This window comes from Vanessa tameamea, chromosome Z, assembly GCF_037043105.1.
Source record: "Vanessa tameamea isolate UH-Manoa-2023 chromosome Z, ilVanTame1 primary haplotype, whole genome shotgun sequence".
Taxonomy (NCBI): domain Eukaryota; kingdom Metazoa; phylum Arthropoda; class Insecta; order Lepidoptera; family Nymphalidae; genus Vanessa; species Vanessa tameamea.
Window position 1 is genome coordinate 4770692 of NC_087341.1, and position 21397 is coordinate 4792088.

A 21397-nucleotide genomic window follows, 5' to 3' on the forward strand; every position below is an offset into this window, starting at 1 on the left:
TATTTGAACATTTAAAATTCAATACGTGGAATGCTTTTACGTACAACTGTAACGAACCGCAGACACATTTTAATCAAAGGGTAATAATAACTGAAATATCAGCATTAGTACCTAATATTTTCATTTAGTTTAACCTTGAACTATATTAACGGTCAGACAATTTGCTCATGAAAATGAAATGAAAATTAATTTTACAATTGTACCTATATTAGCTAATTGCACTATTGAAATGTCTCTTCAAATTGTGAGTTTATGGATGCGCGTATGTATGTATATATGTATGTATTAACATCTGTGTGATGATAATGTATATGTGTCCTGTTTAAAATGTGTTTCTTTTAAATAAAGCATACTCAAAGCAAGATTATATATAATACAAAAGTTACAATAATTTAATTGCATTTTGTTGACATAATTTTGTACTCACAATACTAAAAAGAGTAACTAACCAGTTACTTATCGATTCTTCTCGGTATAATCTACATTCCGAACCGGTGATAACATTTAATACAATTCCGTAAAGTGACACATCAATGGTTAATTGAATAAAGTATATTTTTATTTAATTTCACACTACACGTAATAACAATACACATGTATACTTCTATAATAAAAAAGAACTGCATAAAACGAAAATTAAATCGGAGTTCGTTGGATGCGAATTTGAATAATAGTAGAGGAACAATGAAATTAACTCTTAGCGGCCACACCTAAGTTAAGCCACAGAGTAGCCACATGGGGTAACTCATTGCCTCATGCTGAAAAACCTAGTTGGACAACATTTTGTACAAGTGTTTTGACAGATTTGTTCATGTTTGTTGAAGAGTTATTCATCATTTCTAAAGATTTTTATTGGTCAATTCAATACGGCAAAAATGGCATGTATTAGAAAAAAAATCATTATTCCGATATTTTTTAATAATAAAGGTTTAATAGACTATTTAGGAATGTTTGCCCAATATACATAATATACAAATCATGAAACTTACATTTTTTGTGTTTTATTAACTTCTAAATACATATTATAGAAAAGTAAAAAAAAATATATTTCAATGATATTTGAACACAGCAATATCATTTTGAGTCCTATTTTATTGACCAGCATATGTCGTGAAAAAGGGAACCGATGCAGATCTTATAAAGGCCGAATATCCAAAACGCGCTTTGTCGCTCTTTCGGTTGCAAAGTACGCACCTCCGCCCTTCGAAGGTCGTAGATATTTTTTTCCAGATCACCCATTTCAAAAAATTAACCTAATTTGTTTTTCAACACCACACATGTTGATTGGAAAAGAAGGTATGAGCTAAGAAACCGTTGTGTCTACACTTTTGTGTGCTACACCACGCTGAGACATCAAAAGCTCAAAGCGCTGCGACGTCGTTTGGTCGGCTATCTATGTATGTAATGTTAATGAATGATGTCGTTACTTGGTTAAATTATATTTAATAATAATAATAAAAACTTTACACATGAAGGTTGATTATCGGGTTTTTACCAACAGTCTTAGGTTATGATCCAAAAATTTTTTAATTTAATTTTTTAAGAACATTCACTGAATTATGTTCATTATTTTTATATATGCCAGATAACATTCAAGATATTATTATTATCAGTATAGGATATCATATAATAATTATAAAATTCATTAATAAAAATAAACGTACTCTAGTGTTTTTTTGACAAGGCGAAAATAATAATATAAATAAAATAATAATAATACAATCTTTCGTCATCATTTACTTAATATTTCAATCAATTAGAGCTCATTTTAATATACAGTGGGTTAAGGACGTAAAAAGGCTAATTAGGAATAGTTATGTATTTGTTTATTGTTCTTAACGACTTAGACCAATTTTCCTTTCAATAAATTTAACAGTGGAAAAGTGCGAAATTCTGGTATTATTTTCGTCTTGTCAAAAAAACACAAGAGTACGTTTTTTTTTATTTATGAATTTTATAATAATTATAATTATTATATGATATCCTATACTGATAATAATAATATCTTGAATGGATGCATTCGATTTGTCTTATATGCATCATGTTTATCTGGCATATATAAAAATAATGAACATAATTCAGTGAATGTTCTTAAAAAATTAAACTCAAATGGGATGAGTGGATTGAGTCGAATTGACAGAAAATTTAAACTACTTAATAAATATAAATTTCCAAACTCTAGTAAATACGTCATACTCAACAATAACAAATTATATGTAGGTACATAAAACGATGCGCGAGCGCATACAAGACGAGCAACGATTTTATACGATTCCTACGCCATCTATTTTATGTTGATGGGTTTATGTGAAAAACCTTCGCGCATGCGCCAACAACAACTGTACAAAGTTTTAATTGAATCAGAATATGAAAGATGCTAACGTATATAAATTTAGCAACGTAATATGAAATCAGGTGTGCGATTCTCTAAGAATTCACTTCGTATCTCACTCGTGGAATGTTGACAACAGACTTACGGTGATACGTCATAACGATACGAGTATCCTATCAATTTTATAATTATTTTGGTCATTGTTGTATATAACATTCCGACATTTCACCCTTGTGCTCGTGAGATTCGAATTTCTCCTTACATAATACCTCTAATAATGCTGTATGAGACAATAAAATCAATTCACATATATTATATGAGAAAGGTAATAAAATTATATATTTAATAAATATTAACTGCGGGCTCGGTGCTATCTTGTTAATTATAAATCTTATATTACTAAAATGGCCGTCGAGGTTATCTGTTAGTAAGGGTTAGCCGTAAATAAGGCTTCGGTTACGTTTGCCTCGGGACTGATGATAGTTTTGCATTGATTTATGACAGTTTGAGATTAACAGGCGCTTATCAATATGTTTTACTAAACTATAAATTTCATTCAAATAGAATATAGATATATATTGAACGTAAATATTATTAGTGATTATTTTGTTCTGGAACGTTCGGTATGTACCTCCTGTGATTTTTTATATATATTACTTTGATCGATATAAGGAACGGTATGCCATTCAGACCATAGAGTTATTTGTTTTTTTACGGACGCGTAAATTTTTCAACAAAATAGTAAGTGTTTCCAAAACAAATTTGTCAACTGAGAATTTTTTTAGAAACATTGCAAAATGTTTCAATAATTTTATTCATGTTACAAATTTTAGAAGATATAGTCTTTCATTTTTCTTGTACCAACATCGTTTAGTATACAAAAAACGAGTCTGAAAAGGTTAGCCCGCTATATAAAATAAACAATCATTATACGATTTGTAACCGACTTCAAAACGAAGGAGGTTATCACTTCGCTAATTTGTTTATCTAAGTTTAATATATAAACTGGTTTGGCTCATTTTAAATTAAAAAAAAATATTTTTTTTTTTTTGTTGAAATTTTATAAAACCGTTCGCTTCCAAACGCGCAGGCATACATATTACTATTATTGCACGAATATTTTTAATATATTTTTCCAAAAATATTAAAGTCGTAAAATTGTTTTGATTTAAATATCACAATATAATTAAACATTCGTTATATTCCGTTATGTCGTTATATATAAGTACTAAGGTATTTTGATGTAGTTAATTTGTGGTAATAATAACTATTCACTTCGGGCTCGAATACGGCGGAGAACATTGTAATGAACCCGAATTGGATGAAATAAGCTAAAATCATTTTGTTCAACAGGTAAAAAATATCTCAAAGTAAATAATTAAATCTAAAGTAAACGACACACGTATGAAATCGGGACAGCTAGTTAACGACAAGTACAACACACCAATTCAATAAAATAAATCTCGCCGATTTTCATGCGCGGTTTCTTTCCAACTACATGACGTATCATTTGGTTGGACAAATCGTTGTGGATATATTATATATAATAGGTACGTAGCTAGAATTAATAGTTTTATTTAGAACGTCACGGGTTATAAAAGTGATGTCGTTAGTCATGTTTTAAAATAATCTTAATCGAATTTCAAGTATACGATAGCTTGTGGATTTATATGGATGCTCTGCCGAGTTTTCATCTATTTAATGTTTGTTTCATCGCGTGATTGTAAAAACGTAAGGATGTATGAAAGGCGACCTGCGTTGAATAAAATTCTTCCACATATTACACGCAAATTATTAATTAATTTTATATCTCGGACAAATAATTTTATTTATGTCTACTAGAATCGAACGTTAATTTTGTTAATCAACTTATGACCAAACTTTTTTATTTGTGGTTGTAATGATAAGTAGTTTTTGGCGGGCACAAAGATGGCGTGTGTTTTATAACTGATCACAAAGACAAAAATAATTAATAATTATTGAATTAACGGTTAAGTGTGACTTCTTATTAAATAATTAAAGTAATTTAAAATAAAGAAAGGAGTTTTTTTAAAATATTAAACCAACAATGGAACGTGGTGGAATAAATTTTACCCTTCTTCTTAAAATAAACTTTGCTTGGTATTAACGGACTTACTTTTTTTTTCATAAGTTCAACAAATATTTATATATAAATTTCAGAGATGAAGTCACTGGTTCATTTCGGATTGAATAAATTAGGGATCGTAGAAGTTTCTAGGTTAAATTTCTTTCATCTCGAAATCAATTTTGTGGTCTAGTGCTACACCTCATGAATATATACGAAGTTGAAGACTTTAACTTTTTGAACTTTTTTGAACAATTTCACTGCAATTTTATAGCTGAATTTAAAATCTTATAATATAAACACCTGAAATAAAATAAAAAGTGTTCTGATAATGAGAGGGAAAACGAAATTTAAAATTTCTTCGATGTTTTAGTCGACAGAAATAATTCGAATCCATTTAATCCGGATCGATAAATATTATAAAATTTTAAAATAAGCTAAACATTTTAATAAACAAAATAGTTTTTAATTACATCTATACGTATACGAGTTTAATAAATAATGTATAAATATAATCAAACTAAAGAGAAAATTTAAAAAGTGACTATTCAATGAACATTGCAACAAAACTCCGTGTATATTTCGCTCACGTGCGCCTCGTAGCAATGCAGAATATAAAAATCGTGCGGTTTTGAGTTTTAATTTCAAGGGAATAAGGTTCAAAATAAATGTAATGTGTATGTTAACACCTGCATACTTTATTCCGCTCATATGGGTCAATCCCACAGCGGATCTCATGAAACCATTCCCGATAGGACACATATTGCATACATCGATGATCGGTAAAATAAGTTTGAAATTGTCCCTATGAACACTATAAGCTTTGAAAATATCGAATGAGAGACAAAATTCCCTCCCAAGGTGTGTTATCATGTAAAACTTTCATAAATTTGCAACAACAACCTTAGTACATAATTTATTGTCTTAAAGGATTTTTTAAATTTTCAAATTGAATTTGCTTCAACATTTTCTATGGTCCTTTTGTGTAAAGGCGTACAAGCGCAATGTCCCAAAAGAGTCATTAACCTCCGTAATCTCATAATGGTCTGAAAAATTCTTTAATATTTTTTACGAATATATATAACAACATTTACCAATAGTACACGTTTGGAGGTCTTTAAATTTACTTTTTAATGAATCTTTTGCAAATAAACATTTTCAAAGAAATCATCTTAATATCGGCTGCATTTTCCCGATCACACTAGAATCATACCATTATAACGTTGATGTAAATAAAAATACCAGGCGAGCAGTTAACATCTTATTTCTTTAAGCAAATTTTGCAGCAGTCTGTCTAAAGTCCAGTCCTTTAATGAGGGAGCCATTAGGATAAGCATGTTGATGCCTTACGAGTATATTCGTTTTTACACATCGTACGTTGAGAGTTATAGCGTTTTTAATATTTTTTTTATTATTAAATCGTAAGCTATTGGCTTCGTACAGATTATTGTTATTTTATACAATTTTAAGACGAAAACTATTAAAAAAAAAATCATATTAAATGGTCACCATTGCCCAAAGAAATTTGCGCCCTCAAGTTTGGGAATAATTAATATTGGACAACATCACATACATTACTCTGATCCCAATGTAAGTAGCTAAAGTACTTGTGTTATGGAAAATCAGAAGTAACGACGGTACCACATACACCCAGACCCAAGACAATATAGAAAACTAATGAACTTTTTCTACATCGACTCGGCCGGGAATCAAACCCGGGACCTCGGAGTGACGTACCCATGAAAACCGGTGTACACTACTCGACCACGGAGGTCGTCAATTAAGATTTTATTATTTTATTACAAATGTTCGAATTGGAACAAAACAATACTTAGTACTGCTGTTTGGCGGTAGTTGCGATGAGTGGGTGGACCTACCCAGACAAACTTACACAAAGCCTTTGACATAAATTATTCTTTTAATTTTATAAATACGAGAAGTCTCGTAAAAAATCAAAACAATCTCGTGTTTCTAAGCTACATGATAAGGCAAGTCATTTATATAAAAAAGGAAGGGAAATAGACCAAGAATAGATTCCTGAGGGATCCCAAATTTAACTGTAGCCCCGGGAAATGACACTCTATTTAAATCAACCCTCTAAATTCGATTGCTCGGATACGAAATCAGAAGATTAAACGAGACTTCCCCAACGCTATAGTGACGTAACATCCTGACTGGTGTTTGATGGTGATCATGATTATGTTTATTATATGCAACCAATTGACACAAAACACTCGTTTATAAAGCTCATTTAACTCACCCTAAACTATTAGAAATCCGTATTGACTTAGATGTATTTGAAAATAAAAGGATTCTTATTTTAAATTAATTCAAAATTATATTTTATGATTTTGATTTGATATATTTAACGTCAATCCATTAAAATAAATGGCTTTTAAAGTGTCCGTAAAAATATAAAACCATTGATTTGATTAAGATTTAGTTACTTGTTTATCTATAAATATATATATATATATATATATTACCAATAATGGCCATTTGCGTAAGTTCGTGTAGGTAGCAGTACCCACTCATCACTTATTCTACCGCCAAATATCAGGTGAGTCAGTTGGCAGCGAATTGACAATATAAAGTATGATGTCTATTTCTTACGTTGTCTATGTCAGAATCGGTGACCAATCAGGTAAATTAGCTCGGCGGCTTATGTATTAAAATAAATAACACTAATAATCCGCTTACAAATATCTTACAAACATATCCAATCTTAAAATTTAAGTATTCGTAAGGTTAATTGGTCTCTATGAAGTTAAGCTTTAATACGTCATTGGTACCGGTACTGACCATATATTATATTCACCAATATAAATGTTGCTATACAATTATATTTGTGAATATATATGGGGGAATAAAGAATATCAAATATTTTCTTTAGTGTAGTTCCATCATATTTTAAATATTTACACGTTTAACAATTGTATTAATATTGACACATACCTTTTTCTTAGCGTGCTTGGTACGCGTGGTGACACGCACGCCATCTATCGACACGTCCACGGTAACTTTGCGCTTCTTCACACCCCTCGCTTTAAATTCATACTGAAACAAAAAGTAAAATGATATTTAGAACAAATAATGATATAGCTATATCTGGGAATAGCACCACAAATCAATTCTAATTTATCTAACCTACATAAAAATAGTTTTAATAAATTTAAATTAGCTATGAAAAATTAAAATAGGACCAAAAATAGTTAGTCTATAATATAGTGGTTTTAATTTGAAATCAATTTTTTTTTTAAATTTATTGCGGGCAAACGAGCAGAAGGCTCACCTGATGGGAAGATTACCACCGCCCATGGGCGTCTGCAACACTGGGGGGCTTGCAGGTATGTTGCTGGCCTTTAAGAAAGAAGAAGTCGTATCGGTTCGGAAAATATACCGGCGAAAGCTGGTTCCACAGTGTGTTTGTGCGAGGTAGAAAATGTCTTAAAAATCGCGCTATTGTGGATTTTCAGACATCTAGATGGTGCGGGTGATATTTGGAATTTTGACGAGATGTCCGAAGGTGAAATTCAGCAGCCGGGATGAACCCAAGCTTTTCATCGGAACATTCTCCGTGAAAAATTCGGTAGAAGATGCAGAGTGATCCAACATCTCTACGCAAAGCCAAATGATCAAGCAGATCGGAAAGGGCTTGATCGTCGATTATTCGAGCCGGTCTGAGTTGGATACGTTCAAATAGAAGGAGCTGGTACTGGGGAGCACCCGCCCAGAGGTGAGAGCAGTACTCCATGTGAGGCCGAATTTGCGCCTTGTAGGTATAGTGTTAGGCGATGGGCCGACGTTAAATACTGTTTAAGTGGAAGGTAAAGCCAATACCTTCCAATTGACCGCGGAACTGAACGAGGCTCGAAACATCAACGCCAAGTAATACGATACTGGCTGTGGCGGCTATCGGAATCTTCTTAAAACGGGGAGATACTACAAATGGTGATTTTTTTAGCGGTTACCGCGTCTTTTTAAGGTTAAAGTGGACTAGGTTTAGCCGGTCCCAGTCCGAGACTTTGTTTAACGAAGAGTCGATTTCAAGCACAAGTTTGTTCCAGTTTTCATCGATGTTTTCCCGAGAAATATTAGCAATATCAAAATGTAAAGCTTAGACATCCGAGATGGTCCACTGGGAAGAACATCCAAGAATCATTGGATCTTCATCTATCGGCGCTAACGCGGGCAAGTATTTCTGAATTTTCTGGCGCTTAATTTTTAAATGAAAATGCTTTCCCAGTGGAAGACATTTATGGGACTTTTTTATACTTTTAAATTTAAGAACATCATTTGAAACTAATATTATGAACATAATTCCTAGTATATCCTTTACAAAACAAGTAAGCGACAGACTCAGAAAGAGACAGAGATTTTTTATTAAAAAAAATCTTTAAGCGCAGAAATATAATACTTTTAATAAAATAATATTGGTTAACGTACACGTATTGAGGCGACTTAACATTTCCTTCAGCTTCACTTATTACGTGTTCATTTGAATCGCCGAGTAAATAAACATGACTGTGGCTATTTTTATAAGCTCCGAGCGAAGCCATTCATTTAAATTCCGACGTTGGAGACGAGACATATTTCAATGTTACAAGAACCGTAACCCGGACATAAGAACACAGAATATTCTAGAAATTGCATTACAATTAAAATACCCCTAGAGATAGATTTATTATAATAAATATTGCTCCAAATATAAACAGTAATGGTAACCATTGTGACTAGTGTTTATTACTTTAGTACGACGTTAATTGTTCCCTTGGGAATTTTTACATAAATACATACCTTTGGACAGGATTCAGTTATGAAAAGAGATTTAAATTATGCAAATTGACATTATACAACATAGTGTTGTAGATAAAGGATAAAATGTAAAATTAACCTAGACGAAGAAAGAGGAACCTAAAGTATAATAAAAAAATATGATCTCAGGACAGGTGAGGTTAGTTTAACAATAACAAGTCAAAGATGAGAAAAGCAATCGAGAGAGAAGAATCCAAAAGAAGAAATGATGCAGCAACTGAATGTTTTGTTTTTACTGTAACTGTGAGATGTTAATTATAAAATAGCACCATATATAATACCTTAGACTTCAAGCTTATCAAATTTTATCAAATTCAACACACAGACAGAGACACTTTCACTTTTATTATAGTGGTATATATATATTTTAAATAATATTCTACTCTTACTGATACTTTGTATCATTTGGTCACACAGGCAACGTAACCAAAGAACAGTTTGATAAACACAAATATTTGCCATGCGGGGAACTATGCTAATTAACCGACCTAATGTAGCAAACATTGTCCATTGATTGAACAAGTTACATCTGGATTTAAGTAAGAACATTAACATGTACATGTTAGTAAAAAAACGTGTATAAAATTCGTACTAAGTCAAATAGGCTCTCTATTAAATGAAATTGACCTCTTATAGTTTTATTTTTTATTTTATTTAATATATTATTTTTAGTCTCTTTAGTCTTTAGTATTCCTTTAACTTTACGTATTTAATTTTTGTCCTTTTTATGTCAAATTTCAAAACGCAATGGCAAGTAAATGTTTGTTTTCATGACATAAAAATTGTTATATTATGTTTTACCTATCGACATATGATTTATGTAGCTTATAAAATTGGTCTTAGATTTTATTTAGTAATTAAAATATAAAAAGGTCGTTTATTGAAAGTACGAGCCGTATAGGACTATTTTAAATGGGGCTTAAGGTAATTGGAAACTATAACTTTTTTTTTAAATTAAGAATTAATTATACGTTAGTCGTTTGTAATATTAAAATTATTCCATTTAATCGTTAACCGTCCCTGAAACTGTCTTATTAATATTTACCTATCCAAATTAAAAAATATATCATAGTTTTTAATTTTCATTGAAATGGACCACTATCATATTCGATTTGCCGCAACGGAGAAGTTAATTGAATTTTACTTTTGACAGGTGAAAAACCTTTGTCGACTAGGTAAAAATTCCTAAGCTAGTTTATAGTGAATACAAAACACATATACTAATAGTGGAAGTATTTACTGCATATTTTAGTGCATTGCATTTTAGTCTTTGTTAATAACAATATTAATTTGAATTTAATTTGCGTAATTACGTTTGATGCGTCAAATATAAAGTGATTAGTGTACCGTTAATTAATCGTGTTATGTTAATACACGTCATCTACAATTATATCGACTACGAGTAAAGGTTAATTAAAGTGAAGTGAAGTTCGCGCAACGAAGGAACGAATATTGGGAATATATTTTACAATTATACTTCGTCAAAGCTGAAACACTCCTCAAATCATTCAAATATTTTTTGACCTCGTGAAAATTAAAAAGTACCAAGGCCCTTGAAATGGCAAACTTTATTTCTAATAATTTTTGAGAACGAATAAAAAGTGCCAAATCCGAACTAAGAATTTCAGCTATAATAAAATACCTCTTGAGGCGAACGTGTGTTGCAAAGGAGTATATCTCAAGACGTATTTACTTTTCTTTATTCCTTTTATTTTTATTCGTAGCATATCGTAGTCATCTTCCCGTAATATTAATATACATTTATCCTTTATATCGTCTCAGAATCATAATATAGCTGTTATCATAATCTTCTCGGTCTATTGCTTCCTTAAGCTTCTTCGGGCGTGTTGTTTCATTTTTTGTCACTAAATATTTTAACTAAATTTCATAGCGTCAAGTTTTCATAATTTCTCAAGTTTAGACTTAAATGTTCTCCAAAAAGTCATGCAAATATTCTAAATTCTCATGCTTCTTAATCAACTCGGTGATAATCTCCATACCCATCTTATCAAGATATGTATATCCATAGGGAATACTTAGAATAATAATCATTCAAATTTTTAATTGTATCAGCCGAGCTGAATGCCATATTTATTTAATTATATTTATCAATTCTTTGATTTGAAGCTCGACACACCGAAAAGCGTCACGACAAAAAGGTATACAAAAATAATTTAAATTAATTATGAAATTTCTCTTCTACCGAATGTGAATTTCCCATTGGATAAAATAAAGGTTTCGTACCTTTAACGGTAAAATTTATTTATTTTTTTAATACTTCAACTGGTGACAAAGGCGCTGGTTCAATTTTTGGCCAGAAGTTTAGAATTGCGATTCAACGGTGCTAGCAATTTCAATTCAATGCTGCTAGCATTTTTGCCACCATTCCATGCGGTTATGAATTGTACGGGAAGTATTTTTAATTTTTATACGTAAAAAGTATTAATTAACTCATTAAAAATGAGAAAAAAAATAATGAGATTAATATCTAAGAATACTTACTCGAACGCGGCGCATTGCAGCCACAATTTCAACTCGACTGCTCGGCCGCGGAACGTCCATGGTTCCAATGTACTGTAAACAAAACAATGAAGATAAAGAATTTTTTGCATAAGACATTTTTACTTTTTTTTAATAAAAGTCAAATAAATACTTATATATATATATATTTTATTGGATGACCTTAGATTAGAAATTTGCTTACATATTTAGTTGCTATGAAAATATAAAGCGTTCCTTGCGACTGGTTATCAACCAATACGTTTCAGATGTTTATATTGCTTGTTCCTATGTACATATTGGCATGCTCGCCTGTCAATCCAGAATAAAGCAATACGAACGTTCGACGTTGAGCAAAAAGCAATCCAACCATACATTTTAATTTTGATACATGTATCATAATGTTGTAAATACTACAAGATTTAATATTTCGATATAAAATCTTTTTGTACAGACTCGAAGCAACGACTTATATAAAACTGTTACCGTTTTCGAAGATATATAGCAGTTTGGTTGTTACACTGAATGTGAATGAATGAATGTGGGACAAAAGACGTTACTTAGGTCTTGTCATTTGAAGACTGACCTGTTCTTTGGCAAGGTTCTTGTTCGCTTTGTCAGGTTTAGTCTTGTATTAAATGATGTCTCCAATGACTTAAATGCGATTTGTTTCAAAGCAATTAATTTTTATTATTTGCGTATAATGTTATCATATTTATTAGTCTAATTATTTTTCATTTCATATTTGCAATTGGTTTCAACTCTTATGCGCTTTTTTTCTAATTAATTATTAATTAAACGAATTTTATTATTTTTTATAATGTTTGATATATTTTCATAGCCTATTCCTGGTTGTATTAGATGACATATTGTGACACATCTTATCGAAGCTTGCGGATGCACTCATGTGGTACGTAATTCATACACATGAATGCCTTCCGGTAACGTGATATATTCAGACCTATTGAAAGTTAATCAACGAGAATAATTCGCGGGTGTTTACGTCACATGAAATGAAAATTTCATATTCAGAACACGTCTGAAAATATTGAATATATATTTTTTTTATTTAAAACAATTAGTCTGGCAAATGGACTGATACATAAGTATAGAAATTGGTTTTGTAAGAAAAAAATACCATTCCCAATTATGAGCGTTCAACCTCCGGGAACTAAGATGTTATGTCCCTTGTGCCTGGCTCACTCACCCATCAAACCGGAACACAACAATACTAAATATTGTGGTTTGTCAGTATATGTTGCGTAGATGTTGCTTAGCTAGACTAGTTTATTACTATTACTAGGTTAATTACTATTTAAACAAAACTTGTTTTGCTTTTTCGCTATTATCTATTCGAATCAATTCTTTTTTGAATATGTGTATAGTTTACTAACGCTTTAATAGCACATGTATTCACTTATGTCTTGATAATTTGATTCAATTCTCTCACGCCAGTAGATTCATCTCTCAACGTCTTAGGAGGGGAATCGAGCGTGTAATATAATAACTCCATAATTTTATGCTTACATGATTTTAAGAAGGCGGATTTCAGCGATACTTTAACAAGGAAAACGTTGAAACAGATTTTCAAATAAAACGAAGCAACTATAATTGATTCGATAAAAGTTAACCATCAATCAACTCTCCCTGATTCATTGTTTTTGTCGCATATTCTTAACGAACTAATTTTGGTCAACTAAAATCGAACCTTGTCACATGAATACAACACAATGGAAACCAAATAAAAATTGGAAAAATACTTTAAACCTTATTTTGATAAATATATATTTTATTTCGTTTGAAAAGATATTAATAATATTTGAGATCTCAAACAATAGATAATGAATGTGGCTTAGTTAACTGTAACCTTTATAGTAATCATTTGTTATCGTGCTGCTGTCGCGGTGAATCCGATTTCAAATACATTTTGGCCTATCACGTTTCATCCTACCTTTACAAAGCTAACTATTGCTAATATGCTAGTGCAGGGCTTTAAAAATAAATGATTTATATACTATTCCAACAATAAAATGAGAAAAGCCAAATAAACAACATTCGACAGCAAATTGACCCGATACCATTGATTGAGAGCTTGATTAATCTATGATATTCACTTTGCATTTGCGAAAAAATGACGTTTTGAACGTCGACGAAACTGTTATCGGAATTTTAGAAGTAAAATTAAAGTGGATTAGAAGTGTATTAGTGTTGTATTATAAATAAAGATATATTAATCAAAAAGACTAAGTAGTGCACAATATAGATGAGTTATTAGCAAATCGCATGAAATGCGTAAATTTAAGGTTAGTTTATTCTTAGTTAGAAAAGTATATACTAGTAATTATATGTACGCTTCGTTTTATGTTAACTTAAAAATATTTCTAAATCATACAAATAAAGAGAAATTCTCAGCAATTATTCGATGTATCGGAACTTATAATTGTATAAATAACCTTGAAATCGATATCCTTTTTTTTATCTGTGGTTGTGTATTGCTGTTGGCCCTACTGGCCTTTACAGCGTCACCGAACGTTGGGGCGAGTGCTAAGACTCTGCCTTAAGGTGAACCCTTTTGGGCTCGAAAGTGACGTTCGTCCTGAGGGTGTCTCCTATGAGATCGCACCTCGGCTCAGAACGTAGTCGGTGGGGTGTGAATTTAAGCACTGAAAGAATTTACTGACGTCACGGCCGCCTCCGTGACGTCGCTAATCTGGGTCCTCGTTTCCGCCGGCGGAAACGCTGTGAGTGTGAGTTGTGTAGTGTGATGGTTTTCCCTACTACTAGTGGTGCGTTTGCGATAGTGAAGCTATCGTCGTTGTCGTTCAGGACGTGCATAGGTCGCCTGAGTCTGTTGGGTAGATTACCTCTTAGGGAGGTGTACTGACATGCTTGTGCTATCAGCGGATTGCTGTGTCGTTTGGCTCTCTTAAAATACGCCGTGGAGAGTATTTTCAGGTGTTTCGCGATCGAATCGATGTCGATGTCTTTATGTAGGTCGACGTTACGTATGTACCACGGCGAGTCCGTGGCGATACGAAGAAAACGGTTTTGTATGGTCTGTAGTTTATTTAGTTGTGACGCTTTGATGTGGGCAAAGACAGGGCTCGCATAGGTCATGATAGGACGAATGCAGGCTTTGTATAGTGTCGTCTTATTTCTAAGAGACATTTTACTCCGCCCGCATAGTATCATATACGAAATCGATATCCAAAATCAATATCTTCTTGGCTTTTAGAAACCTTTACTATCCGCTGTGATTAGTGAAAGTGACTAGCATTATTGTTGTATATGTTATTTATTTTTATCTTTAGAGGTTTATAAATGTGATTGATTTTTCAGCTTGAAGCTGTTTCTTTTCTTTTTTATATATTCTAATTTAAGACTTAACTTAGGAGTGTATTATTTCTTTATTTTATCTGTTTAGTGTATATTACCTGTAGTGGTATATCCCACTGCATCAGTATGTGAATATTTGTGAATATGCTGATGGTGTTACAAATAAAGATATCTTTGAATATTAGTGGTTGACAGTGACCTCATCACGTGACCTTTGACAGGTGTGTTCATTTTTCAACGAGATAGTCTGCACGAAATGCTGCTAGCACACATTCAACACATCCAACATTCCTAGCGGTCATAATATGTACAGTCGTTATTTTAAGTTTTGTCGAAGTAAAATATTCATGTATTTATAAAGTATATTATAAAAAAGCATAATTATATTAAAGTATTTATTTTTAATCAATAATAAATAAAATAAGTGTCAGTCTTATTTCACTCTATATCAAATAATAATTTAATTGGGTCTTGTCTTTCAAATTTAATATTAAAATATCAATAAACTAATGAAAATTATATTTATTCATCTTATTTATTCATTACGTATATTTAAAATTAATATATTAATAAAAAATGTATAAGTTGTTTTGCTGAATTAAAGTTTGTAGTCGTATAAAAATATATATATATAAAAATATTTGTTCTTATTGTCTAGGTTTTCGAGGCTTCAGATTTACAATCATACGAAAACACACCGTACATATATTATAAAGTTGGTAAGCCGAATGGGCCAAATGGGCCACCTGATGGTAAGTGGTTACCACCTCTCAAACACAAGACAACGTTACGTTTCGTTTTTTAGCGAATCTATTTAATATGTATTGACAAAGAATGTTATATTTTACTTTTATTAAACAATTTTGATTTGATTTTGACGTATTACCTGATTCCATATTTTATACAAGATAATTGGATTGGTTAGAAATGTATACGATGTTTTATAGACCAGGAGACAGTGGTAGAAAAATCCAAGTCATTTGTTACAAGTATGGCGTCCCTTTAGGGCCGGATTACTTAATTAATGAAATAAAGATAATGGTGATAGCGCTGGTTGTCGGGGCATAATCTCGGGGCGATTAATCAGTCGTGCCTGTATATATTTACGTATAGGTATAGTATGGCAATGTTGTTTTCGGTTTTTCAATGTTATTGACACAATATAAATTATATTTACGATGTTGACAGTATGCGATTCTGTTTAATTAAAAATAAAAATAAACTGTATGTAGCTATGTAGAAATATCGCAACAGTGTGACATTAAAAAATTAACGATTTATAATTAGCATAGCCCCATAGAGTTTTGTTATTTTAGTGACTATTAGAAAGTCTAATAATCTTTGTGCAATACATCCATCTGGAAACCATAATTCGTTTAATTAGTTCAATCTCGGTATAGACCAACATACATTAACCAACCAAAGGTTCGCAATGTTTGTAACAAATAACTTGAATTTTCCTATCACAACCCCCAGGCCTATTAGTCTCGAGATCTTTCCAATTTATAACACACTTCATACATCGTTCTTGTTTGAACGAAGTCTCTGGAACTCAGCGATATCCTTTCAATCTTGGTAAAGGAGAAATTTTCATTTACGTAACGGAAATTATGAAGAAAAGACGTTAACTCTTTCCTATTTGGAGTTGTTAGCTGAAAGATGTCGTATTTGAAAAGATTCTCGAAACAAGTAATATTTATTACTTTAAAGACTTACTAGTTTTGCGGCCGTGGTTTCGCCCGCGTGTTAAGGGTCGAAGGTTTAGTTAAAAAAATGCTTTCTATTATTATAATAAATCTCCTTCCTTGCAGTTCAAGCTTGTTTAATACTAAATTTCATCAAATTAAGTTCAGTGGTTTGGTAACAGACAGACTATCGCATTTATAATATTAGTAAAGATATAATTGATGTAGGTTTGTTATTTGAAAGTTTTTTTCCAAAACACGAAACCCTAAGTTTCATATCGACTAATACTCTATTTAAGTAGTACAGTTTTTTTTTTTTTTAAATTAGCAGCCTGTTAATTTCCCACTGCTGGGCTAAGGCCTCCTCTCCCTTTGAGGAGAAGGTTTTGAGCATATTCCACTACGCTGCTCCAATCGCACGATGTTTTCCTTCACCGTCGAGCACGAGATGAATTATAAACACAAATTAAGGACATGAAAATTCAGTGGTGCCTGCCTGGGTCTGAAACCGAAATCATTGCTTAAGATGTGCGCGTTCTAACCACTGGGCCATCTCGGCAGATTTCATAGAATATATTAAAATTTTTGTTTTTTAATATCTTACTCACTGGTATAAAAGATATGCGTTGTGCATACGGACTATATTTATGGTATCTGTGGAAATATACCTATATCATTTATTGCTTAAATTTGATTACAGTTAAAAAAGGTTTACTAAAAATATTATGGAAATAAATAATGTTTCTATGTAGTTTCGGCGAATTTCATTGAGTCTCTGTTTCAACCCGTACTAGAAGTGATTTTCTGTAATTAATTTACATCCTTCGAATTTAATGCTAGACTACGTTACGGCGCCAATATAATTAATCTGCAGTAATGTTTTAACTTAATCGGATGTCATTGATGAAGTATTAAATCTCTGTGGTTTAATTTCGTCGTATCAAGTAACATAATTATAATGTATTCATGACGTGTACAACGGAAACAGAATCTGTATTTTGTACAATTTATTCTTCAATCGTTGCTGAGGCCCGGTGGTTAGAACGCGTGCTATCTTAATCAATGAGTGTGTGTTTAAACCCAGGCTTGGGCCACTGAACTTTATATACTTAATTTGAGTAGAATTATTCTCTTGAAACCTGTATGTGTCTCAAATCAATGAAATTCTGCCACATATATTCCTACCAAACCGCATTGGAATTAGCTCCAAACCATCAAAGGGAGGGGAAACTTTATCTCAGCAATGGGACATTTGTTACTTTAAAGAAAAAATGTTTTTGAATTCCGGGGTACCTTAATTATGAAGTTCCTTAATCGTTATTATATTTTAACAATATAATATATTGAAAATGCTTTAATCATTTTTTTATTTGAATTTTAAAAATGTTAAAAAAAAATATTTATAGAATAGGTAATAAATACACAGTATACATGTCCGTTGGTGTATGTATTATTATTCGTATGTGTCAAACGTACGGTTCTTACTTTCAATAGCAATTTTTTTTATCTCAATTTGTACAGTAGCCGTTAAACGTGCGAACTACTGAATATCGCCAATTTAATTTTTTGTTCGTTCTATCTCCTATTGAGTTTTAACTACCTGAAAAAATATCGACACTTTAAAAAGTTACATTTGTACGAATTAAAAATATCACCATGGAAGTTGGTCGAAGTTAAATAAGTATTTATTTTAGTCTTTGTAAAATATTCTTTTACAAAGACCCTTTTTCACACTTTACATTGAACAACTTTAGTGTAATCCAAAACACTGAAAAAATTCTTAGTTATCGAGCAAATATTAAACAAAGAATAACTTCACAAATAAGCAACGTTTTTCATGTAATTTAGACCATTAATATTATATTTAAGAGATAGTAATGCCATTTATTTTTGTCTTCTGTTATAGCATGGTATATATCCTCAAAGATTAAGCTGTCTGACAGAAATTGTTTTTTAACAACATACCTATATACATAGATAGTTTTTAGAAACATATTTCTATGACATTGTATTTCTTGATTATTATAGTTTAAACTAAAAATGGAATTGTTTTCATTTCACTAATAATAATCCGAATAACCTCCTGACCGCACTGACCACTGCAGTCCATGTTTAAGACTACAGCACAACTGATTGCACGAATGAATCAACAAACAAAAGTGGTTTGTCTTTTCCTCCAATTATATCTGTCCGATTGAACGTTAATAAGAAATCACCGAGCCGAGATGGCCCAGTGGTTAGAACGCGTGCATCTTAACCGATGATTTCGGGTTCAAACCCAGGCAGGCACCACTGAATTTACATGTGCTTAATTTGTTTATAATTCATCTCGTGCTCGGCGGTGAAGGAAAACATCGTGAGGAAACCTGCATGTGTCTAATTTCAACGAAATTCTGTCACATGTGTATTCCACCAACCCGCATTGGAGCAGCGTGGTGGAATATGCTCCATACATTCTCCTCAACGGGAGAGGAGGCCTTAGCCCAGCAGTGGGAAATTTACAGGCTGATTATGTAAGAAATCACTGGAGAAATTTTGACGGATTATAATATAATTATATTTTATTTGTAAACACACCACAATACAGAAAATACAAGAATATATAATACAAAGCAAAAATTAAACTTTAACCTAAAAAATAACTAAAAATAAACACGAAGGGTACCGTACCATATATTCTATACATATAATTAAATTGAAATGTCTGTTTGTAATATTAAAAGAACCGGTTATTACTAAATTTGTATGTACACTCGGGGTAACAATTATTAGGCCATTAAAAAGGTTTCATGTTGATATGACACTAGACGTAGTCCAAAGATGTTACACTATTTTGAACCAAGTTATCATACTATGTTAGTTTAATTTTATATGCAGTTGTCTATTTAGTGCTTTAGTTTCAAAAGGTACTAAGAGTTTACGGCTTGATAAAGGAATGAATTTGAAAACTGACGAACGGTTTTCTTACTCTGACTGTACATGTAAACGGAACAAATACCAAAGTAACATTTTATCATTTTTTTGTCTGTCTGTCTGTCTGTCGGTCTGTTTGTTCCGGCTAATCTCTGGCACAGCTGGACCGATTTTGACGGGACTTTCACTGGCAGATAGCTGATGTAATATGGAGTAACTTAGGCTACAACAATAAGTTTTTGTTAAATTAAAACGCGCACGAAGTCGCGGGAACAGCTAGTTATTTATAAAAACGGTAAAAAATGATGTCTGTGGTATGGGAGACATTACTTAAATATTTATTTTAGACTTGAATATTTTTAGTATTTTTTAGTTTTTAGTATTTGTTGTTATAGCGACAATAGAAAAATATCATCTGTAAAAATGTCAAGTGTATCACGGTTCATGAGATACAGCCTCGTGACAGACGGGTAGACCGGCGGACGGAAGGACGGGCAGCGGAGTCTTAGTAATAGGGTCCTGTTTTACCCTTTGGTAACGGGACCCTAAAAACACATCGTAATAAACTGTAAATTGTATAGTGGAGTGATTTAAATCGGAAGACGGATGATACTCAGCCCTTGTCAAGCTTTTGGACCCGGCGCTGATGTTCAATGACCCCCGAGTGCGTAGAAACGAAAAATGTAATGAGCATAATTAAAATAAAACAATAAGGGCACTAACAAGTCGATGTTACCATTAATCTGTATTATATATGTTGATATTATAATACAGTTTTAAGAAAAATTTTAATTAGAGATTCATTCGAGATACCGCGAAGTAGATTGACAATTTGTTTCAACGCAAGCGAAGTTTCGGAATTGAAACCGAAGTTCTTAATTTAGCGCTACAAATTCAATGGGAACTATTCAAATCAGACTTTTACGATGCTCTAAAGTTATATTTTTTTGGTTCAACATATACATAATGTATACTATTTATTTATTTGGTCTGTCATAAGTTTCGAAGTTCCTAAAAAAACTCATGAAAAAACGCGAAGTTTCGCGGGGGACCGAATAGTAATTATAAATGAAGTCGCTTAAATCTTTTTCTGTCGTTTTACGAATGAAATATGAAGTAACTTAATTCAGAATGACACTGCTATTTTAAATATAGCAATATTCCATTTTTATTTTATAGATTCATTTAGCGGACAAACGGTCCAACTGATAGTACGTTGACAACCGGGAAGGCGTCCGAGAGGTACTGGCAGCATAAACTATTTCTAACAATGCCAATGTACCACCAACTACAAGATCTAAGATGTTATTCTAACGCTTGTAATTACACCGGTTCACTAAGAAAGCATTACTGTTTAGTGGTAGATTAAATTGGGGAGTGGACGGTACACAGACCGATCTGCACATTGCCCTATGAACTGTATAAAATAGCAAAAATAAAAGCCATTCTAGTAAATTTATCATCACTACGCCGTCTTTTTAATTAAACGTCTTGGCGTATCTTAAACACTCGAAATGCTTATTTCGTTGAGCAATCAAAATAAAATAAATAAGATCTTTAAACTTCAAACCAACTCCGCTCCATGTTGTCAAATAGAGTTAAGCTCTCTTGAATAATCTTAGAACTCAGTGATGGAGTAAGCAGATGACGCCTCTGGCTGAGGTATTTCTCCCAATTCATTAAAGGTCCCTCCTTGCCTGAGAAGTCTTGTTTTGACGTTTCTATCCGTCT

The 21397-nt window shown here is 32.0% G+C and overlaps 1 protein-coding gene across 2 annotated transcripts in view; it reads right to left on the reverse strand.

Moving 5' to 3' along the window:
• LOC113404233 (uncharacterized protein) overlaps positions 1-21397 on the reverse strand; it is a 216224-nt gene that overhangs the window by 59361 nt on the left and 135466 nt on the right. For both annotated transcript variants that reach the window (XM_026645081.2, XM_026645080.2), the window contains exons 3-4: positions 11736-11807; positions 7374-7475 (exon numbers count right to left, since the gene is read on the reverse strand). In XM_026645081.2, coding sequence (XP_026500866.1) covers positions 7374-7475; positions 11736-11807 — 174 coding nt within the window. The remainder of the gene's footprint in view (positions 1-7373; positions 7476-11735; positions 11808-21397) is intronic.